Genomic DNA, 24504 nt, shown 5'->3' with positions numbered 1-24504 from the left:
GTTCCTTGGGGATTCATTCCATGAGGGTGGACAGGAGCAAGAAGCTGGCCACATTGCATCAGTTCTCAAGAATTTGCGGTAAACAGAAAGAGGGAATGTGGTTTATAGTTTTAAGGCCCACCCCTGCAGTGACTCCCTCCCTCCTGCTTTACCTCTTAGATCCCACAACCTTCCCAAATAGTGCTACAGTTTGTCAAACATAAGAAGCTATTTGGGGATGTTTCAAATTCAAAATATTTGGGTACCAATGGTATTCTGTGATCATTATTACCCAGCATTTTGGTGGCCAAAAATAAATAATTCAAAAGACTATGGGTACTCTGTAGTAGAAAGAGGCACAGTAGAATACAGGCAGCAGAAAGGCACAGCTGATTTGGCAGGGCACATGGGCTCCCAGAATTCAAATCCCTGTGGGGACTGTGGAGACAGTGAGGGTTAGGATGGAAATCTGAAACTCCTGCAGGCTCATGTTTTGAAGACTTCCTCCCACCCCTACCCCCCAGCCCATGGTTTTTATTTTCAGAGGTTCTAAAAAGTTTGGGGGATGGGACAGGGCTGGAAGAGTAGATCAGTGAGGGGAAGTCCTTGGGTTGTATGTCTCCGTGGCTTCCTATTCCTTTCTTAGAAACCTCTCCACCATCATATAAACTGTTTTCTACCTTGACACTTCATCCTTCCCAGCCTGATGGTCTAAAACTGTGAGCCAGGAGAAATCCTTCCTCTCTTCATTTGTCCATGACAGGTAAATGGATCCTAATGATAAAAACCTAATACACTGATGAACAGTAAAGCAGGTATCAACCTAATACCAAAACATTGCTCTTGGAGAAAAGAAAAAGATACCAGCATTGAGTTACTCCCAATAGAGAGAAGGATTTTCACTCAGGCCTGATGGATTCCAGTACCATTCTCTTCTTAATCTACCCTGTGCTTTCTCACTTGTCTGGATTAGTTACATTTTCATCTTGCAGTGATGAAATGCCCAACCAAAGCATCTTATGGAAGGAAGCATTTATTTTGGCTCACAGTCTGAGGGCTCACAGTCTGCCATGGCGAGGAAGTCATGGCAGTATGATCTTAAGGCAGCTGATCACACTGCATCTGAGTCAAGAAGCAGAGAGAAATAAATGCTGGCACCCAGCTAACTTTCTTCTTCTTGTTCAGTCTTGAATCCCAGCTGGAATAGTGCTACCCACATTTAGGGTGAGCCTTTTCACTTTGATGAGCCCAGTCTAGAAACTCCCCATTGATATGACCAGAGGTTTGTCTCCCAGGATGATTCTAGAGCTTGCCATCTTGGCAGCTGATCATGTGTCAGGCTGGGTTCTGTGCTAGGTATGGGTTTCCCTAAGTGAGCTGAAGACAGCTTTGCCCATAGAGAACTGGAAGTCCATGTGACCTAGCATGTGGTGCTGTGTGGTAAGTTTGTTTTCAGTATGGCATCCTCTCTGAAGAGACAGTTCTGGATTCTGATGATGACTAATGACCAACTGTTTCCAGTGACTCCCCTTGAAGTGGGCTTGGCTTTGAGGTGAATGAATTCATGACCACTTTTCTACTGAGTTCCAGGCATGACTGTGTTCTAGTTATAACTGGGTTGTAATTTAGTGAGGACTGCACGTCCTCCGCAATATTGGTTCCTCATCTGTCTTTGGATTATGCAAGGATCACATTCAGTGCTGTACCTCATTAGCCTCAGCATTGGACTTTAGGCAACGGGACCTTGGCCAAACTTGGATCTGAGCTGGATAAGGCAGATGGACTCAGAGCCACAATGAGATAGTGTTGTCCTGGCCAACTGCTCCTTATCTATTCTTTATTCTGCATAGTCAGCCTCTGGACTTTCATCTGGGACTCAGGACTGAAAATGGAAAAGCCTCTTTTGTGTGGTTCTTCACTTGTTTTTTTCCTCCCCAAAGTAACGCATGCACTCGGCGGCGAGTACTGTGTTACTTCAGGGTCCGAGTGTCTAAAAAATCTGAAGACAGATTTCGAGTATATAAGCCAAGCAAGTTCTTTCTTGGGCTCTTGGCTGCTGGGTCAATGGAGGCAGGTATACTTCGGTAATGCTTTGAATCTGAATGGCTCCTAACAGAGTCTTATGTTAGTTATTTGTTTCATTTAAAGAGTTACTGTTTGGAGAAGTTGTAGACCGCTTAGGGGTCCAGCCTGGCTGGACCAAATATGTCACTGGAACAGGGATTTGAAGGTTATACCCGCCCCTGTTTCTGGTTCAATTTTGCTTCAGGAACAACCTCTGCTGCACAGTCTATTGCCATGAATGCTGCTGCAATGTCCCCCAAGGTGATGAGCAGAATTCCCTGAAACAGTGAGCCAAAATACTTTTATCTTCTAGTTGTTTCTGTAGGGCATTTTGGTCACACTGTCGCAAGAGTTAGCCATGTCTGTGAGACACTGTCTTGATTGATGATTGATGTGGAAATGCCCAGCCCACTGTGGGCGGCACCATCCCTAAGCATGGTGGGCCTGAGCTATATAAGAAAGAGAGTTGAGCATTAGCCAGAGAGTGAGTCAATAAGCAGTGTCTCTCCATGTTTTCTACCCCCAGGTTCCTGCTTTGAGTTCCTTCCCTGATTTCCCTCCGTGACAGATTGCTACCTGCAAGTGTAAGCTAAACAAACCTTTTCTTCTCATAATTTGATTTTGACCAGAATGTTTTATCACAATGACAGAAAAGCAAGTTACAACAGTAATTAATGCAATTATCATTGGAATGAGCCAGAGGCTATTAGGTCACGTGTGTGTGAAGCAAGGTGGGCAAATATAGGGACGTGTTCCTCTTTGTCAGAGTACAGTTTGGGGGGTATTCACAAACAGAAACGTTGGCATGTCCTCTGTATTTTGTGTGTGTGTCTGTTTGTAGGTGCATGTGTGTGTGCAGGTATATGTGGAGGTCAGAGGACAAACTCAAATGTCATCCTCTGGAACACCACCAACCTCCACTTGAGCAGGGCATCTCATTGGCCTGGAGCTCACCAATTAGGCTAGACTAGTTGGCCTGAAAGCCCTGGGGATCTTCTTGTCTCTACTGTCTACCACTGGGATTCCAGGGCATGACATAAAGCTCAGCCTTTGTAGGCAGGTTATGCTGATTAATCTGAGGTTCTCTTGCTTGCAAGACAAGCACTGTCCCTTCTGAGCCGCCATCTCTCCAGCCCAGTACTTACCCTACATTTGCAGGATCCAGACCAGTGACTAGCTGTATGCTTACACATAGTGAAAAGCCCATCGGGCCAGAATCTGGTGTATGAAGTAAATTTCCAGATTCTGGGCCAGGGAAGACAGTGCTGACAAAGTGAAGCCACAGCCGGGAGTCATACCGAGGAAAGATACAGGAGTATGGAGATGGGAAATTTAATAATCACATTAAAAAATTAAACACCAGGCCCCAGTGGTTGTCGCTTTCCATCCGCTGAGATTCACAACACTTGACATCCAATTATAATTGTGGGTTCCTATAAAACAGCCCATTAACTACAACCATAAATTATTATTGCTTATGTGGAGGAGGCTGCTGGCTTAGTAGCTGATAGTGAGTATTATGGAAATTATTAACGAGCAATACTGTCCCTTGGAGTCTTGTTGGTCTGGAGAGGGTGTATGGAGCCTGGGGGAGTGGAGACAGCTGCTTTGGAGTTGGGCCTGTGTATTCTGTTTTGGGTTACGACCTCCTTTGTATGGGATGGTGGGAATTCCTCTCTCAACTTCTCCTCAGACTTCCTGCATAGTTGTTTTTCATAGGTAGGAAGAGCAAAGCTGGAGTCGAGGGAGTAGTGTTGTTATTTGCTTACGCCTGCTCATATACATGTAGCCACAGTTCAGTAGTATGGGTTGCTCACACTTGCTGAGTGATTTGCACATGCCTGGCAAAAGCTGTAACTTCTCAGAGTCCTCATTTCCTCTTCATAGCTCATAGGGGTGGAGACGCCATTAGCCTCAGTTTATAAGTGAGAAACTGAGGCACAGAGAGGTTACTGGTAACTTAGCTATGGCCAGAGAACTAAGAAATGGCAAGTCTTACTTTAAACCCAGACACTCTGACTCTGGACTGATCCACCTTCCTGCACTGCCTAGCAACACACAGAGACTCTCTCACACATGCGTGTGTACACATCTGAATAGTTAGATAGTCACAAATCGACTCCTAACTCTCTCTAAGAACAGCCCTCTAACACCACATCTTTGTTGCTGAGACCTCAACACAAACATGAATGCACACTCACATGCACACATGCACATTTGTACACAGAGGTGCGTTAACATAGACAGGATCACATGCATACTTATTGTGCCTCTTTTGTCAACTGCCTCTGATCATACAGAGAAATCAAGACTGACTCTATCTGTCTGTCTGTCTGTCTGTCTGTCTGTCTGTCTGTCTGTCTGTCTGTCTATCTATCCATCCATCTATTTATCTACCTACCTACCTACCTACCTACCTACCTACCTACCTACCTTCCTACCTACCAACCTACCTACCTACCAACCTACCTACCTACCAACCTACTTACCTACCTACCTACACACACACACACACACAATATATATACACATACATATATATTATATATATCGTATATATATGTGTATAGCCTGGGTTGACCATACCTGGAACAATATTTCTTAATTGTTCTCTTTTTAAAAGTGTAGTGTATTTTCAAGCCTTAAGAAAACACAGGCTAGAAGTAATAGCAAACAGGCCCTCCTGCCCCTTTTCCTTGGCTTGTGTTTCAGAAGGTTCTTTTACTATACACACAAACACTGACACACACACACACACACACACACACACACACACACACACACTATATAATATATATGTAAATACTTGCTTCCTTCACTGTTCTGAAGGCTGTATTGGCAGCTCACCTTTTCCCAGTGCTTTCTTGTTTCCTGGAAGCTTATCTTTCAGGGGACTTGCTCCCCCTGATGCAGTGTGTAGGGTTTCCATCAGTCTGACTCCAGTCAGCTTAACAGCCTCCCAGAATTCTCCATCCTCAGGTCCATTGCCAATATCGTTCTCCATTCCCCAGGGTCACAGAAGAGTTTGCTTTTTATCCTTTGAGTAGCACTGGGAGACTTACACCCTGGAGATAAAGTGGGCAGGGTAGACTTTCCCCCTGGAAAGCAGAAGTTGTCTGTTGCTTTTGAAAATATTTGGGAATATTTTTCACAGCAAAGAGCATATGTTATAGCTGGGTATGCTGGCCATGCCTGTAATCTCAGTACTTGAGAGGCTGAGGGTGGAGGGTTGGGAACTCAAGGCCAGACTGGGCTATGTAGTATGGCCTCAGAGCAAAACAAACACAAAGATGCAACCATCAACTTCTCGAGAAACCACATCTAATATGCTATAGATGTCTATGAGGCAGGAGCTGAAGAAATGGAGGCAGAGAACCCATGTCTATCAAACACAAATAGCTAAAAAGATGACAGGAACAAACTTTGTAATCTGCAACCAAAATTGGGTTATTGAAACACAAAGCCAGTCCTTTTAAACACAATCTCTGTCTTGTTTTGACCAAAAATAATTTTTGCTCTTCCTCTTCTTCCTTTCTCCCCTCCCTCCCTCTCCCCTCCCTTCCTCCCTCCTTTCCTGTTTGCTTGCTTCCTTCTTTTCTCTTTCTTCTTTCCTTTTCTTTCTTTCAACATGGTCCCTTTCTATAGCCTGCATTGACCATACCTCACACAATATTTTTTTTCCATTTTTTATTAGGTATTTAGCTCATTTACATTTCCAATGCTATACCAAAAGTCCCCCATACCCACTCACTCCCACTCCCCTACCCACCCACTCCCCCTTTTTGGCCCTGGCGTTCCCCTGTACTGGGGCATATAAAGTTTGCGTGTCCAATGGGCCTCTCTTTCCAGTGATGGCCAACTAGGCCATCTTTTGATACATATGCAGCTAGAGTCAAGAGCTCCGGGGTACTGGTTAGTTCATAATGTTGTTCCACCTATAGGGTTGCAGATCCCTTTAGCTCCTTGGGTACTTTCTCTAGATCCTCCATTGGGAGCCCTGTGATCCATCCATTAGCTGACTGTGAGCATCCACTTCTGTCACACAATATTTTTAATTGTTCTCTTTTTATAAGTGTAGTGCATTTTCAAGCCTTAAGAAAACACAGGCTAGAAGTAATAGCAAACAACCCCCACCCACACACACACATACACAATTTTTTTCCTTGGCTTGTGTTTCAGAAGGATCTTTTAGCACAGTGTCTTCTCCTTTTGAGCATAGCATCTTCTTAAAGTACCAAGTAGACAGCTAGACACTGGGGGGGGGGGGGCGGTGTAGACTGTGCCAGCCTTTATTGGACTGGCCTTACTGGACCTTTCTGTGTTAGGACTGAGGTGATCGGAGACTTGTATTTTTGTCGTTTTCTTTTTTTGGATCAGGGTTTTGGTTGCCTGTGAAGAGTAGGAAGTGCATTTCCAGAGAGTCAGCATTGCCCACAGAAGTTTCCTGCCAGGCCAAGCAATTTCCTTTCTGGGTTTATTCCCGCAGCAGATGTTACCAGGGCTCAGACCTTCTCCAAGTGTCCTCATTAGAAGCTCCTTATAGAAATGCCTTGTCTGGGCCTGACACGCTGTCTGAGGGAGTTGCAAGCTCAACACCGTTTGGGCCAGGGTGGATGCTAACCATGGTCCCATACTGTGAGTGAGGGAGCTGATGGTTTGAAAGAAAATAGTCCTCATAGGCTCACAGGGAGTGGCACTATTAGGAGGTGTGGCCTTGCTGGAGTAGATGTGGCCTTATTAAAAGAAGCATGTCATTGTGGGCAAGCCTTGTGGTTCCAGAAGCTCAACTCTGACCTGGTGTGTCTCACTCTATCTTCCTGCTGCCTGCATATCCAGATGTAGAACTCTCAGCTCCTTCTCCAGTACCATGTCTGCCTGTGTGTCACCATGCTTCCCAACATGAAGATAATGGACTAAACCTCTGAACTGTAATCCACCCCCAATTAATTTTTCTTTTTTTTACAAGAGTTTCTGTGGTCATGATGTCTTTTCACAGTAGTAGGAACTGTCCTCACAGTCTCATGTGTTTGAACAATATGTCCTGAGCTGATGGTGTTCCTTTGGAAGGCTGTGACGTCTTAGAGGTAGAGCTTTGCTGGAGGAATTGGGTCTAATGGGGGTGAGCCCTGGGGCCTCATTTCCTGTTTGCTCTGCTCCTTGACTGAAGATGAAATGGAACTAGTTACTACATGTTTCTGCTACCGTGTCTTCCCTATGGTGATGGACCCTGTGACCTAAAACCGTGAGACAAAATCAGCTCCTCCTCCCTTCAGTTGCTTCTTATTGGATCATTGATCACAACAAGAGAAATAACCACCCCCACCCCCACCCACGTGCGTGTCTAAAAAAATGTCTTTAGCCTCAGTGTGCTGCTGGCTGCTTTCCCTGTCGGATGCTGATGAGGGTCTCTCTCTTCCTATCCATTTCCATCTTCATTTCTGAGACCGTCTCAATTGGAATTTATGAAGAAAGAAGAATTAACAGCATGAGCTAAATGACGATAATAAAAATGCAAATTTAAATTCCCCTCTTAGCAGGAAAAAGAAGGAAAGGACTTCAAATACTCAGAGGTATATCTGGGTAGTGGAATTACAAATGATTTTTATTCTCTGCAGTTTTTCTTATCTTAATTGGAGATCCATTACCTTTGCCTTATATTTTTTATGTTTTCATATCAAAATGTCAAGCATGTAGAAAATAATGTAACAGATATCCATGTACCCATTATAAAAACTTAACACATGTTAACATTTGCCCTATTTGATGATAGACCTACTTTTTAAGGGCACCAATTCCTTTTATAATCAAAGACTTACAGGTTTAACTACTTCTAGAGATAGTTCTTTTTTTTTTTTTTTAAACAGAGGGAAACCTGGCAAACCTGCCCCTGGACTGTCAGAGTGACCAAATCTCTTCAGAGATGGTCTAAAGATATGGTCTAGATATGTTAGCCTCTGGTGTTGATACCCATATCAATAAGGAAGTCTGAGGTGCATACATAGATTCAGTGACTAGACATGCCTACACGGCAGTAGAGACCTGCGTCTGTCTGCAGACTGGCTTTCCTCAGGAGTATTTTGGAACTGCAAGGGGCTTCTCCTACCACCATATGACTAAGTTCAGGTTCTGATTAAGCAGGGCTGGTGTGGGCCTGGGGTCTTCATTTCAACAAATTCTCAGATAATGGAGAGTTGGGTGCCAAGCTTTCAGAGTACTCTGCATTATCTCAGACAGACATAGGCCATCCTGGTGGTATTTCAGTGTCAATGTTGTACTAGATTTAACATTTAAAAATATATTATCTTGTTCCTGGAGGAAACGGTGGACTGCTAGAGCCTTTCCGCTTTTTCTCTCAGCTTTGAGTGCCCCAATTATTGTCAATTATTGTAATTAACTCTTGGAGTAGAGTATAAAGGGTAAACTCTGCAATCTATTCTCACTAGAAAAAAAAGAGAGATAAATGTTTATATCGTCTTTTCCACATGCAGCATATCTGAAATCAGAATCATTCATTCCACTGTCTGTGTGCAAGAAGATTTTTGTTATTACGGTGGTCTCATTTTACACCAGATGTGAATATTTGCTGTGTGTAATAATTAATCTTCATTGCCAACCTGACTGGATTTAGAATGGTGACGGTGCCTTTTAGGGTGTTTCTAGACTCACTCCATGGACTGACAGCCTGGATGGAATGAACAGGAAAGGAGAAGGCTGGTAGGGCCCTCCCTCTCCCTGCTCCCCAAGAAGCACACTGAGCTGAATGTCTCCACCATGGGGACATGGGACCCTGCCACAGTGAACCAAATCCTCTCAAGCCAGGAGTCAAAAGACTTCTTTCTTCCCATAATGCTTTGTCTTGGTTTTCTACTTGACTTGATCTGGGATTGAGTGAGACTCAGATCTCCAGGAGGGCATTTCCTGGGAAAACAACTGAGTCTCCTAGAGTGAGCAGCATCTTCCAGTGCTGGCCCACATATGAAGAGTTTTGAGATATGGGATGCTGCTTTTGATGGCTTTCACTCTTTGTGGTAAGCGCATCTACTCTGTTGCTGCTACTGCTGCTGTCAGAGCCATTTCTTCAGCCCCTCAGTGTGAATTGAACCAGCAGCTCTCCAGCCATCTCCTACCAGCTCTCCTGCAATCCTGAGACTGTGGATGCCATGCTGAACTGCAGGGCATCCAGCTATATTACCTAAGCAGGTATCCAGTTTGAAGTTCTCCAGCATGCAGACAGCCACTGGTGGGCTACCTAGCACTCATTGTATAAAGTAGTCTGACACTTCCATTGCAAATGAAATGTGTTCATTCTCTCACTCCTGTTGCTCTTGAAAACTCTGAATATTCCTTTGCATTCTTTTCAGTTGAGTGCTCTGGTCTCAGAGATAATAAAAATGAATAAATTTGGAGTTTGAGAGATCTGATAAAGTACAATTCTGCATTTCCATGTGAATTCTGAGCTAATTGGGGGGAAAAGACATAAGTCTAAAACTGAAGAAAGACTGCAGCTGCACCCTTGTGATGGCTGGCTGAGCTCTGACTTTGTGAATCAGAGTTATTAATGCCTACCCACCGTCCCTCAGCCAGGACCCTGGTAAGCTCCCCTCTGTAAAGTGTGTGTCTGAGGGACACACACCCACTTACTCAGGTCCTCGCCTGACTCTAGACTGAGACAAGACTAGGATTTTCTGATAAATGAGCCCCACCCAGGCAGGGCAAGGGGACCTACTGTGTGCTACCACATACACAGGTTGAGTCTGTGAGGAGAAGGGGTAGGTGGTGTTCTGACGGAGGAGGCGTTATCCTATAGCAAGAGTTTTAGTTAGAGTTGATGGAACTGGTGTCTCCATTTATGATTAAAAGGTGGAGATTTCATTTTTAAATAATTGAGGAATAAGAGAAATGATGGCTTGAGGACACAGAGTAAGGGGCTGGAGAGATGCTGAGTGGCTGAGAGCACTTGCTGCTCTTGCAGAGGATCTGAGCTTAGGTCCCAGCATCCATATATCACAGCTCACAACCCCCTCCAACTCCATCTCTGAGGGACTGGATGCCCTTTGAAAAGACTGGTCTTTGGGGGTAGCTTCACACAACTGCACATCTACAGATAAACAAGCATACACACATGAAAAATAAATAAAAGCTAAGGTAATGACTACATGGATAGTATGAACAGGTCAAATTGCAGAAACCATGTTAGAATGACTGAAGTTACTGACACACTGGCCCAGTTAAAATTCCCTGAAATCTCATCTTTACAAACTGAAGGTCAGAGTCTCTTTTCTTTATATTTTTCATTGGGGACAAGAGGATTTAGGTCATTATTTAACTATTGGCCATGATTTTATTCCAGTTCATTTAATAGAGAATAGATAGAACAGAACATTTCAGCCCATTGATGTATTATATATAAATTTTGATTTCATATATAAATAATTTATAAATTGAGCCACACTATCTTATTAGTATTGACCCAAGGCTTTTAATTCTCCTTTCTGGCTCTCATCTTACCTAGTTCACCATGAGAATCTGAGTGGATAGCCTGGAAAATTGGTTTTGTTTTTAATGACACGAAAAGAGAATGTGCTCTTTATAAACTTGGTCCAGTTTTTTAGTAACAGGAAACATCCTACGGCAGGGAAGACTTTCCTTTCGTCCATTGCCTGTCAAAGTTACATTTACAGGATCTAGGCAGCATGAAGCAATGAATCCCATTGGCTAAGTGTGTCAGGTAGGATTGGCAACATATGCATGAAGCCCAAACCGAAAACCTGTAGCTGGCAGAGAACTCTTGGCATCCAAATGGGAAACATCAAATGACTCCACCCCAAACGTTCATTCACTTGGTTCTCTGGGGGACCATTTGTTGTCAGTTTCTCCAAAAGGTTAATTGCTAAGTATTTGTGATAAAAAAATAATAAAGGTGGTTTCCAAATATGCTTTATAGAAGGGTCACAACCTCTCTTGCCAAGAAAACCCTTCAGAACAGTCAGGAGTCATTTTACATTTGAACCCTTTTAAAAATCTCCATATTAAAACATTCTTGAAATTATTTTCCATCGAGCCATGCCTCGCCAGCTACACAACTTGCAGCGATCCGAATCGATGCTAATCTTGGGTGTTTATATAGGTTGCTGCGCGGACTTGTAACAGAAACGGCAGAGCAATTTAACTCAGCGAAGGCAAAGAAATGGAGCCCACATTTGATCCTCATGTTTGGTGTGTGAGTGCAAGCTGTGGGTTTACAAGCTCTTAGACTGTGGTAACAAGAAAGGTACAGCACCATTTCCACAGTTGATCACCATGAGGTCAGTGGTCCCAGTGTCCTGGGGATAGAGACAGGGGACGGACTGGAAGAAAATTCTCATGGTCCTACTGTCACAGGAGTCTTGTCTTTTTGACTGAAATAATTAAGTCAAGAAATAGAAACAGCTTAAGCTGGAGTTTATTTAGCAAAGAAAACGCTTCGAGAAAAGGCTGGAGTGAATTGCCTCAAAGGTGGAGAGCAGCCAGGGCTCACTATGTTGTAGATTTAAAATAATTTTTCATAGGTACTTAAGAGGTAGAGGGCATACCCATGGGATAAAGTGGCCCTTCCTCAAATCATGGTGAAGCAGCGCTTCCTTTTAGCATATTCTTCCCATGATCCTCTAGGAAAGCCCTGGAAAGAGGAGGCGTGTCCGAGACTCACTGTGAGCAATAGCATCGGGTCTTTGGGGTTGTAGCCCTTTCGCTAGCGCAATCCTCAGTTTCTAATGCAGTGGGGAACAATCTAACTTCAGCTTTAAAGAGGTTTAACCATAAAGGGGCATCTGACCTCCAGGGGACACAGCTACAAGGTTCAGCTGCTCTTCCCTTGGTTACCTCATATCTCACACCTTGCCTACATCAACATCACCAGGCAGGAATTTGAACAGAGAGGGGGAAATACATTGCACAAACGTCTCGAAGTACTAATAAACACATTCGGAGGAACTGATGTTAAAGATTATGGCGAATTTAATGATTGTCTTTTTATAATGCACGGGAAGGAGAAAAGCAACATTTTATATCAGTGTGTTTATCCATATGGTGTGACTTTTAAATAGACCCTCCTTGCGTAAATAAGTCAGACAGGACACATTGATAGCTTACTGTGCCTTCTAATTTCCTAAATGTTTGTTTTAGGAAGAGACAAGGGAGAGTGTCATTTTTATAGATCAAAACGGTGAGGCATTGGAAATTTCACGCCACTCAATATTTTAAACTCGGGTTGGCAAAAGATATTAAAAATATGGTAGATCACCTAGGTACAGCAGGCGTTTGTGCCACATCACCGTGTGGAGCAGAGGCCTAGCATTGCTTCCCAGGCTCGGAATCTTCAGAGTGAGGCTGTGGTGCTATTTGGAAATAAGAGTTTTTAAAAATTAAAATTTCATTTCTATCTATCTATCTATCTATCTATCTATCTATCTATCTATCTATCTATCTATCTATCTATCTATCTTATCTTATCTATCTTATCTATCATCTATCTATCTATCTATCATCTATCTATCTATCTATCTTATCTTATCTATCTTATCTATCATCTATCTATCTATCTATCTATCTATCTAATGTGTGGAGTGTGTGTGTGTGTGTGTGTGTGTGTGTGTGTGTGTGTGTGTGCCTGATTTGGAGGCCAGAGGACAACTTTCAAGTGTTGGTCTTCTATTTTCACTACTGAGTCCTGGGGATCAAGCTCAGGTCTCTTGGTAGCAAACCCCTTCACCTTCTGAGCCCAGTAATGAGTTTTTAAATACCTGAGAACTGTCCTTGGAGACTTGCTCTGTCAGCAGCTTTTGTGGTCACTGTCCTCTCCATAGAAATTTGGTTAATTTTTTTAAATCAATCTCTCTCTCTCTCTCTCTCTCTCCCTCCCTCCCTCCCTCCCCCCCTCCCTCCCTCCCTCTCTCTCTCTCTTTCTCTCTCTCTCTCTCTCTCGTGTACTGTGGATTCACTGGTGTTCTGCCTGCATGTATGTCTGTATGAGGCAGTTGGATCCTCCGGAACTGAAGTTACAGTCAGTTGTGAGCTGCCATGTTGGTGCTGGGACTTGAACTCTGGTCCTCATGAAGAACAGCCAGTGCTCTTAACCACGGAGCCATGTTTCTAGTCCCAGAATCTTTGGTTATTAACTACACGTTTTCACATGAAGTCACTAGTGGCATCAGTGGCATATCATTTGCTCACAGTTAATCTAATATCATAATGGGTGACTTAGATCCAGGGAGGGAAAAAATAGTCTTACTTTTTCCCCTCTACCAATCCAGACTGCTGCTAATTAGTAGTTGTTATACCACGCCATCTGGGCATCCAACAGAAGCATCGAATTTAGATCCTCATTATTGTATATGGGTTAACATGCAGATTATCCCAGTTCTTGTAAAAAGGAACATTATTTTAATGAGTGTCTCACACAGGAGAATCTCTCTCAGGAAATTGGTCCTCTGTCCTTTGAACCCATATCTTGAGATCATGAGATGCACTTCCCATAAGCTTTTACCTTTGCCTTAAGTATTCAGAAGCTCCTGGTGTGGTGTCTCGAACCTTAAATCCTAGCACTTGGGAGGCAGAGGCAGGTGGATTGCTATGACTTTGAGGCCAGCCTTGTCTACAGAGAGAGAGAGTTCCAGGTCAACTAAGGCTTCAGAAAGAAACCTTGTCTTTAAAAACGGACACCAAAGACAACCAAAACGAAAACGTATTCAGAAGCTCGAAGCTATGTCTGAGGCCAATTACAGGATTTTCATTACAATGTTTCTTGACATGATTATAGCGTGCTCCCCTCCCCCTTCACCCACTGCTGCTATGGTGCCTCCTCCTGCTCCTAATTCTTCCTCTTCAAGACTAACTCTTGTCAAGTTTCCAAACTGGCCTAGAACCTATGATCCTCCTGTCTCGGCCTCCTGAGTGCTGGGAATATATATGTGTGCACCCCGACTCTCAGGTTTTACCCTCTTAATTACAGAACCTTTCATTTGGGATTTTGTGTTGACTCCCAAATTAGAAACTCTACTGCCCAGATGTCACTTTGGATTCGGTACAAGGCTTGGTTGTCCCTGATCCTGTGCTTGTCCTTGACATCACAGGTGTCCCAGTCCTAGTCCTTGCCATCACAGGTGTCCCAGTCCTAGTCCTTGCCATCACAGGTGGCCCTGTCCTAGTCCTTGCCATCACAGGTGGCCCTGAACTTGTCCTTGCCATCACAAATAAAATGCCAGGCTCTGTGTCTGATGTCTTATTCTTGTCACCATTTCTTAGATATGTCAGAGAAGATTCAATGAGTCCTGTGCACATTATAGTGTGTATCTGCTCTCTAGCCTAGGGTCTAACAAACTTTGCTGGTAGCAACTCCTTAGAAGATCATTTGAATGTTAACATTGTAGTGCACATCCTTTCCTTATAAAGACAAGGGATTTAGCATTAGAAGTTGTCGATTTGAGTCCTCACTATGGAACCTGGGTCACATTAGGCAAATCTCTGGGCTTCAATTTCTTCCCTCTGTGGAACCAGGAATAAGGATTGTAGTTATTACAAAGCGAAAATGATATGAAGTTATGTGAAAGGACCTCATTCTCTTTAACCAGAAAAACTCACATCTCATTATTCAAAGACATGGTTGAACTCCTAAATATACCTCTGTGCCCTGAACTCTTCACTTCTGCTTTTTTCTTGGAAACATTATCATATTGTCCAGAATCCCCGTGCTGTGCCCTGGTCTAAGGACTCTGGACACAGAGAACCTCTCTAAGGAGTTCTCAGGACTCAGAAAGTGGCAGAAGAGGTTTGTACAGCCACTGGCAGAAACCTAGAACTGAGCTCTATTAGGACAGGGGTCATATATGTTTAGTGGGCTGCAAAACCCTAGCTTGTCTTTGATAGTCAAACAGCCAGCTGTATGTGGTCAAGGGATGAGCTACATCCCCCTTTCTAGGTCTAAAAAATAACAACAAAAAAAAAAACCCCAAAAACAGAGCACCTCCTGAGGCACATGGGGGCAGTATAGCAAGCCCATAAATATCAGATAAGATGGTACAGTTAGCCAAGCTCCACACTAAGGTGTTCGGGGCAGACCAGCCATGATCCAATTAGCCAGGTGTCGTCAGTCATGTATAGTCAGATAGACAGCAGCCTGACACACGTGTCAGTCATGCAGATTCATCTCACAGCCCCTGAGACACATGGAAACAAAATAAATGTCAGACACATACATGCACACATTTTTGTTAAATGTATTGAGTGAAGAGGGGAACGCAAACTATGTGTCCCCATATCAAGCGGGAAGGGGGCTGATTTAAGAATTAGGGAGTTTCTAAAAGTCCTTCTGTTCCCTTCTGCTTTTCCTCTGAGACTGGGTTCCAAAGTGAAGAGGTTAGATAGCCAAGGGACATAACCGAATCACCCTAGAGATCCCCTCAATCCAACAGTTACTCTTCCAGCCCCTGCTTTAATCTATTCACAGTGCTGAAACAAAATGCCCTGAAGGAGTTCTTGGTGAACCACAGAAGTTCATCTCACAGTTCTGCTGCCAGAAAGTCCAAGGCCAATGCCATGGCAAGTTCAAGTGCTGTGGCCCTGGATGACATAAAGGACAGAACTCACTCTCTTAAGCCCTGTGACAGGGGTGTGCATGGAGCCCCAACAGCCTATTTGCCTCCTAAAGATTCCCCCTGTTGCTATTTTGCATTGAGGATTAAGCTTCAAAAGGGAGTTTTTGAGAGGACAGCTAGTCAAACCATGGTTGCAATGGCCCACCATTCACTAGCTTTCTGTTTGCTGGGTTGAGCATCTGATGCAGTAGGTGGCTTTTGGCTAGGCACACTGGAATATAAAGGTAACTAATACTCAACATTAGAGTCGGTTAGTGAAGCATCCTGTTCTCCACGAGAGTCACATATATGGAGAGGAGGACAAAAGACCCGGGGCTCCTTCTCCTCGTTACTCGGCTGTACGCGTACATTTTATCTGCAAAAATGGAAGATAAAATTGCTGCGCCATTTAAATCATTTCTCCTTTTCTTTTGCTGACAGAATGGAATTGAACTTGGTTGAATTGCTTTATGAAGAGGTGACTCCTTGCATCACCAGCTGAGTAGCATTTGATTCAAAGACGAAAATGCATTTGGTCCAGATCCCAGGGCTCAGGTTAATGTAGGCACCGAGCTCTTGAATACATAATACGACTGACTGTGGATTTATCCTCTTAGGGCTTCTCTAGTCAGAGAAGCTGGGAGAGGAGCAGTTAGACAGTGGTGCACCCAAGCTGGCTACTTCTGACTCCAAAGAGTTGGTTATGTGTGACTCCTTCTATCGTTACACTCAGGCATGTTGCTCTGGTCACTAGAAACTGACCACAGTGGGAACGTTTACACCAAGGAGATCTGCAGACACGACAGTTGATGTCTCCCTTTGTCCTGCCATGCCCTATGAGGTCCGATTTACTAGCTTGGAGAAGAAGATAGAGAAAAGTTGGTATTGGGGTCCCTTGCTTTCAAAACTCAAGAAAAAGAGGGAGAGACAAACTGGAAGTCTCAAATAGCACCGTGTGTGGGGAGCACAGGTGAAGACTGGTTGGAAAAATGTTGATAAGCAGGAACAAATTTCAAACAGTTGGGTTTCCTGGTAACAGAGGCTGTTAACAACCTTCCCAACAGCCATTTTCCCTTCTTCCCAGGCACCAATATCCTGGGTTGACCTGTGTTCAGCAAAGGATTGCATTCCCTGCCTTTCTCAGCAGTCCGAGATGGCCAAAAGTTGTAAGTGTAAAAGCCACACTTGTTGGCCCAAATAAAAATGTCTCTTGCTGCAGGGTTCTTGGGATATCTCACAATGCAGTGCCCAGGTGCTTTGTGTCTCAATGAGCTGAGCCAGATATAAGTTACTGGGCAATCAAGATTCCCTTTTAAGAGAGACGAATTCTTTATTCAAGTTACCACTATCAGCAAAACAACCAGTTACGAATACTGGTTGGTCCAATGGAGCACTTTTACATGTTTCCTGTACAGTAGCAAAATGCAGTAAGGGTTTTATAAGTACGTGTCAAGGCATTTATGCTCATTCTCCCAGCCCCCAGAGATAAAAGCAACATGTTGAGGCTGGGTTTATTCTGAATCAGTTTCGACTGAGCCACTTGATCCTGGCTTGTAAGGGCAGCGTCATTCAAGGTACATGGCAAGAGACAGGGGGAGGAAAATTGCTATGAGCTTGGTTCATTTAGAGCTGCAGGGCATCAGAGCTGGCAGGCATCTAGCAGGCTCTGCTGCCACGGAGCAAATAAACAAGAACTAATGAGAACCTACTATGTGCCAAACAAGACTTTTCTCACCTAATCTCCACAGCAAACCTCTTGTCATGAGTACAGTGTCTGACTTGATTTACTGGTGATTACATTCTTCCAGAAAATAAATTATTTGTCCAAAGCCACACAGCTAAGAAGAGAGTTTGAATTTGAACTTGAACCCACCGAGCACCAGAGCACCAGGAGTACCACTTTGCTCTAGTCTGTTTCATGCTGCCTTTTGGTGGAGGCAGTGTGAGGGAAGCAAGGGCTGACCCACATTCCATTTGAGTGGAGAAGCGTGCTCACATGCCGCAGTCCCAGAGCCATGGAGAGCTGTGCTCTGTGGAGAAGAGTCTGTGTCTGGGGCAGGAAGGTGGCCCTCCATACTTCTGTCCTCTGATTCTAAGACAGAATACTTACATGTTCCCATCTCCCTGCAACTCACAATGTGGCCAAGGGATTGAGTTCTATCAAAGTAGATGCAGATGGAAGAAGGAATGCTGCTATCCTGTCCAACCCTCAGGAGTACCATTCACATCACGAGGAGGCTGTGAATAGAAAGGATGCTAGAACCTGAAATAGAAGTAGAAAGGGTGCTATAGTCTCAAAAAGAAGAAACTGATTTCTCCTGAACCATCTTTGGATCCCGAGAGAATGGTGTATGAAGGGACAAAGGTCAGCCATTGTGACAGCTGAACTCTGACCCATTGTCTCTGCAAGTGACCCACTTGCAACAGTCTGGACTTGGTTTTATCTCTCCTCACTTTCAATTCAGCACCAACCACAGAAAAACAAACGGGCACTAACCCGGACTTCAGATAGCTCATCAGCTTGCCAGTGCCAGCTGATGATGCCAGCAGCTTCTGCTCAGGGCACACCTGCATCTTTCCTTCCCTAAGCTCACGGGGAACCTTTACCCCTGACTTTGAGGATCCTAATGCAAGGGTCCTTGCTGTAGTGAGCCAAGCTATGTGTCCGTAGACCTGCTTCTACTTTTTTAGGGTAGTCTTTGTTTTTTGTCCTCTTTCTGTGGAGTGAAATGCAGACATGTGTCAAGCTATCTTGAATTATCTTGCAGGTGAGAGGAGTCTGCATCTATGATATTGAAGACCAGCCAGCCACCAGCTTCTGCTTTGAGATATATCAACAGAGAGGTACCCTTCAGTCTTTTAAAGTGCTTCTTTGGGTTTCTGGTTTCTATAATCTCTCTGTCTCTCTGAGTCTCTCTCTCTGTGTCTGTGTCTGTGTCTGTGTCTGTGTCTGTGTCTGTGTCTGTGTCTGTGTCTGTGTCTGTGTCTGTGTCTGTGTCTGTGTCTGTGTCTGTGTCTGTGTCTGTATCTGTGTCTGTCTCTGACTCTGTCTCTCTCTCCTGTGTGAGTCTCCCTGAGGAGGCCTTTTGGTTTCAGATGCAATAGTCAGACTTCATCTATTTAAACTGTACTAATTTGGGACTTGTGCAACTTTGCCCTGGGGCAGCCTGAGCGAGAGGGAACAGTTACACTAGATTAAAAATCAGAGCTTTGCTGAGTAGACTCATGTACTCTGAATTTCTGTCATTTTGGCTAGGATTTTAAAGATACTTTAGCATCTTTCATTTGCATACAATGATGGATATGCTAATTACAGTAGACATACCTATTCATTAAGATGGTGCGGCTGCTTAGCCTGGGCAGACTGCGGATGCTGGCAATGTCGAAGAATGAAGCTTATCTGCACACAACGTTCAAGATTTTTACAAATTCTTGGTGAATCCTCCTAAAGTTGAGATAAGCTATCAAATTTTACTGACTTTTTATCAGGGGCTTCTTTTATGTCCCAGAGATTCTGTCCCCCAGTGGCTGTGGCTTTGGCCAGAGTGTAGCTCAGGATACCAGGGCACTAAACACATTTCAGTGGGAAATACTATAGGGCAATTTATTGTCACCCACATACATTGTCTGTCTGTTCCTCAGTGGCTCAGAGTCCAGTTCCAGGAAGTAATGGCTACTCGTTCCTCTGTATCACATTTTCAGATCAACAGGGATAAAATCACAAAGGCACTTCTCAGTACCATGGGTACAGTCCTCTGCTGTCCGGAAGATGCGTGGCTCACAAGACCTACCTATACATACATACAGTGAACACCTTAGACTTTTGTGTCAGACTATGTCTTCCAATGACCTATAGGCACTTAGAATTCTTCATTTGGTTCCATGAGGCAGGATAAGAACTTGGTGTCTCTGCCTTCATTTAGAACCTGGTTCCCTTTCTTTGGGTCGCCTGCTCACCTCAGCATGCAGGGATGATAGTCACCCAAGGAATGTCTATCTAGAAACCCTAGATGCCTAGCTAATTTTACTCTCTTTCAAGGCCAAAGGCACAAAGGTAAGAATCGCAGAGGTCTTTTACGACATCCTGTTCGGGATCCTCAAGGGCATCCAAAGTCTTATCATTGTCCTAAGTCTGTAGTTACCTCTGATTGGAGGAACGGCAGAGCCTTGCACCGACAGAGCACCTCCCAAATGAAGGAAGTCATCTATCATAGGGAGGTGTCCTGGAGCAGAGGTAATCATCCCATGGTCACCAGGTTGCTTCTCCGGAGTGATAAGGTCTTCTTTGGACCATCCCGTAGAACCAGAACTGGGCAAACGCATCCAGACCACACCTTAACCAGAGTGGCTTAATTATGGTCCCGCTTTCCCCCTGCCCCATGTTTAAACCTAAAGCTCTACTCAGTTCCCTAAAGATGGACTTGGAGTCATGTGGTTCCTTTATCTGTTCCCCTTCCCAATATAAATATGGATCAAAAGACCTCTCTCTGCTTTTTATATCAGTATTCACCCTCTTAACTGGTTTGTTGGGACAGGAGGCTGAGCTCAACCTGCTGGGGCTTTTGCCCTAAAACTTTGTTAACACCTCTATAATGCTTAGCAGAGCATGTGAACCTACAGTAGTCTCACTGCAAACATGGAATGGATGGATGTGTAGGTGTGTGGGTGGATGCTGAAGACCAGGGCCTTGGATAAGGATGAGCCGAAGAAGTAAACTGCTGCAGTATGCTTCCTGCACGGCTCCACGGAGCATGAAAGAGTCTTGATCTTCAAAGAGTTCCTGATCTATGGTGGAAACACATTTAAATACCTAACTGTTATCTAGTGTGATAAAAACCTGCTATTGACAAACGAAGATAGAAGAGTGAGCAGCTGTCAACAGAGGGAGGTGACCTTACAAATGTCATGCAAGAATACTTGAATGAAGTCTTACTGGGATTCTGGTTTTTGAATGAGACAGAGATGTGGGGGAGGAAGAAGAACAAATGTTCCACAGCAAAAGAGAGGGAATGGGCCAGAGTGTGGGGACTTGAAAAGGACACAGAAAAGCATGATTCTGGAGTGTTGGAGAAGATGAGAAAGAAGCAGGAGATGAGCCAGATGATGGGAGTCAGGATCATCTCGGGTGCCATGTTGGATGGACTGGACACCATCCTAGAGTCTGGGACATTCAAGGTAAGACTGAGAAATATTCACAAGGGTCAAGCAGATTATGCACATCAAGGAAGGGAGCTATGTGGGAGCTGGGAAGCTCAGGAGTGCAGGACCATATCCAAAAGTGGTCGTCAATTCTCATGTCAGAGTATAGGCTTTGTGTAGTCAAGTTTCTCTCCTTCCTTCCTTCCTTCCTTCCTTCCTTCCTTCCTTCCTTCCTTCCTTCCTTCCTTCTCTCCTTTCTCTCTCTCTCCTCTCTCTCTCTCTCTCTCTCTCTCTCTCTCTCTCTCCTTCCTTTCCTTCCTTCCCTCCTTCCTTCTTTTTTTAAAGAAAAGTCAAAAGCCTACATTTTGAGGTGAATTCTTTCAGTTTGTAAACACTGACAGCTATTTCAAAGCTTTATGCTGGCCAAGCAAAAATATCTATCTGATTCTTCCTCAATCCTTGGGCCTTCAGTTTGGTATTTTAAGTTGAAAGCATCTAGGCAGAGATGTTATCCAACCCAAATCGTGTTTCAGAGAAGAAGCCAGCCCTGCAGTATGTGACTCTAATCCCAGGTACTTAGGAGGCTGAGGCTGGAGGACCCTAAGCTCATGGCTAGCTTGAGCAACTTAGTAAAACCCTACTCAAGATTAAATATAGGGGCAAGAGAGATAGCAGACTCAGTGAAGCTTCCCAAGCAAGCATGAGAACCTGCATTTTGACCCCAGCACCCAAGTTGGACATAGTATCGTGTGTTTGTAATCCTGGCACTGGGGAAATGAACACAGGCAGATCTCTGGGGCTTTCTGGTTAACCAGCTAAGCCTGATTGGCAAGCTCTAGGCCAGTAAAGAGCCTCTGTCTCAAAATAAAATAGAACAACAACAAAAACACAATACAACAACAACAATTAAAACAAAAACAACAACAACAACAACAAAAACCCAGGTGGACAATCTACCTGAGAAACAATATCCTAATTGGTAAGCCTGAGGCTAGTGAGAGACTGTCTCAAAAGGCAGTGGGATGGCCTGTTTGATGAGTGATACCTGAGACTGACCTTTGTCCTTCACATACACATGCACACACGTGCATGTGCATCTACACAGACATTTGTACACTCTCCTCCCTGTGTGTACAAGACACATTAACACAGTAAGAAAATAAATGTAAAAATGAGGAGGCTCTATCTTAGTTTCAGAACACGTGCCTAGCATGCATGAGGATCTGGATTCAATGCTTAGTGCTGAAGATAAGGAAATACAATAAACACGTTCCTTGCAGATCTCTGTGTGATCTTTCTGTACCAGTTTCTTACAGCCAGAAACCACCATCCCCCATCTAGACCCTGGCTTCTCCCGACACAGTCTTCACACCCACACCCACTTCCAGCTGTCCTCCCAATTCCTTCACACTCCTGACTACTTCTTCCACTGGGATTTACTGACGAAGGCCTGCCGTAGACAGAAACACTCAGTGTTAAGGACACGAGAGAGCCATATTTATTTCACATGGACAAGCATGATCCCGTGCATGCTGAACATGAAAGCTCGCGTGAAGAAAGTACCCGTAACAGCAGATTATGTGCTTTTGTCCGCAGGGAGCAGGGAGAGTCACAGAGTGCTTTTCAAAGATATCGTCGTCCTCCGAGCACAGTGGAGACCACAGGCTTTGAAGTCACTGGCTTATTTCAGCATCAGAGTCCGTCTCCTGGAGTGGACAGAGAGGGGTTTGGGGCTCTGCACACTGTTGATGAACTGCTGTGGTCTGAGGGGTGGGGGGCGTTCCCCTATCCCACCGCTCAGGGCTGCAGGGGAAAATTAAGCTCAGAGGGAAGGTACATGCCACTTGGAATTACGCCCACCACTGAGTGTACAGTGTTGGGATGAACTACTGTTCTCACATAACAGAGCCATCTCTACTCAGAATATCCCCCAACATCGAGAGATCCTTTCTTCTTACAGTAATTCCCCAGGACCATTCATGGGCAGATGGGAGCAGATTCTAGAACTGGATGGGTGTGCCAGAAGCAGACAGAATTTCCTGGACAGAGCAGGAACCACCAGTCTCTTGGACTTTATTCAGTTTTCTGGTTCCAAGATGAACTATCATGGGGTTCAAGATGAGAAGAGGGGCTGGAGATGGGGGTCAGGATCTCTGGGAGCAAACCTTGCGGAAGAGACAAGAGTAGAGCCCTTGTACCTTGGAGACTCACTCCCACCGGAAGTCCTGCCCAACAGTTTCATAAAATTTAATATTATAAGGTCTATAAAATTCCCGGAGCTGGTCTATAACTTCAGGGTCGATCTGTACATGAGTTCTCCCTTTTGATTTGCCCAGGCATCGAGGCAGGAGGGTTGACTCTGGTTTTTTCAAGCAAGGGAATCCTTTGGTCTTGTTGAAGTAGAAGTGCTTGTCTGTGATGAATCTCTTGATGCCCAGGAAGTCCTGAATACGACCCATCTCACCAGCAGGGTCGGTGATGAGCCGCTCTCCACTGACGAAGTGGATCTGGGCCAGTGGGAAGTACCGCAGCCAGCTTTCCAGGTGCAGTGCATACATGCCAATGCGGATAGCGTTCCAAGACACGTCCACCAGGCCTAGACTGCGGTTGCGGAAGGACAGGCCCTCGAAGGTGGGGATGTCCGGCTTCTTGGAAAGAGTCTGCGTGTAGTCAGAGATGGCTCGGGTCACTGGGTTCCGCACCACCACTATCAGCTTGGTGTCTCGTGACATGTTGAAGATCCGTCGAGGGGCTTCTTGAGTGACGAAATAGCTGGGCGTCTTCTCCAGTGTGATCTGGGTCTCCAAGGTCCTCGGCATCAGGCTCCTGGGGGGGGGGGTGCAGAAGCAACACATCATCAGAGAGTGTGGCTGTTTTAGGGGTGCTGCTGTTAGCTTCCTCCCTTAGGTGACCCATGCAGGCCCCCCTCTCTCCTATCCCATTTGAGGTTCTTACTTGGTGAGAAACTCACTTCAACTAACATTGCATTGTGTGTGTGTGTTTTATAAAAAATTTAAAGACAGAAACAAATTAAATATCTGTTACTATGGGTTAAAACAAATTGTTTAACCAGTAGATCTATAAGTATTAATATGTAATGAATACAGTAAGCCTCCACACCCAAGGGTGCTACAGCCAGTGATTCAATTGACTGTGGATCGAAAATATTTGGGGAGGCCAAGCAAGTGTGTTAGCCTGAGTTTGGATACCCAGAATTCACTTAAAGATGAGTATTTGTATGTCTGTAAATACCAACACTCCTATGCAAGATATGCAGAGATGGGGAGTCTGTGGAGGCTACTGGTGAGGTAGCTTGGTAGATACAGCAGAGAAACAAAGAGACCCTGCTTCAAACAAGGTGGAAGATAAGGAATGATGCACACACACACACACACACACACACTTTAGGAAAATGTGCATGTGCTAAATACATACAGATGTTCCTTTGTATACAATATCTATCGACACTGTATTACGTACTATAAACCAGCCACCTAAAGATGATTTGAAGATTACACAAGTGTAGGATGGAACACAGATACTACGCCGTTTTCTGTAAGAGACTTCAACATCCACAGAGTTTGGTATTATGGGGACTTACATCAAGGATGACCCTATCCTTTGTGATGAAGAAATGCCATATGGCAGCTTATCTCAGGAGGGAGACTCAGGCCTCTGGTGATTGTAGTTAGCGCTGGGAGAGGGATCTGCA

At 44.5% G+C, this 24504-nt stretch overlaps 1 protein-coding gene and 1 long non-coding RNA gene across 7 annotated transcripts in view; one reads left to right on the top strand and one right to left on the bottom strand.

The window, feature by feature from the left end:
• Positions 1-20843, top strand: part of Gm39081 — a 36683-nt gene extending 15840 nt beyond the window's left edge. Inside the window, exons 2-4 of one of the 2 annotated variants that reach the window (XR_869921.2) lie at positions 2570-2627; positions 18422-18497; positions 19356-20843. This is a non-coding gene — a long non-coding RNA (predicted gene, 39081). Of the gene's footprint in view, positions 1-2569; positions 2628-18421; positions 18597-19355 lie in introns of those variants that run through there. The other variant, XR_001778281.2, reaches the window with a different exon arrangement.
• Positions 20844-22267: 1424 nt separating this feature from the next.
• The window catches only part of Hs3st2 (heparan sulfate (glucosamine) 3-O-sulfotransferase 2), a 110184-nt gene continuing 107947 nt past the window's right edge, over positions 22268-24504 (bottom strand). For all 5 annotated transcript variants that reach the window (XM_030242240.1, XM_006507464.1, XM_006507465.1 and 2 more), the window contains one exon: positions 22268-23618. In XM_030242240.1, coding sequence (XP_030098100.1) covers positions 23000-23611 — 612 coding nt within the window. In that variant the 5' untranslated portion in view covers positions 23612-23618 and the 3' untranslated portion in view covers positions 22268-22999. The remainder of the gene's footprint in view (positions 23619-24504) is intronic.

The sequence above is a fragment of the Mus musculus genome, chromosome 7, assembly GCF_000001635.26.
Source record: "Mus musculus strain C57BL/6J chromosome 7, GRCm38.p6 C57BL/6J".
NCBI classification, from domain to species: Eukaryota; Metazoa; Chordata; class Mammalia; order Rodentia; family Muridae; genus Mus; species Mus musculus.
The sequence above is the reverse complement of the archived record's forward strand: the minus strand, read 5'-3'. Positions and strand labels throughout refer to the sequence as shown.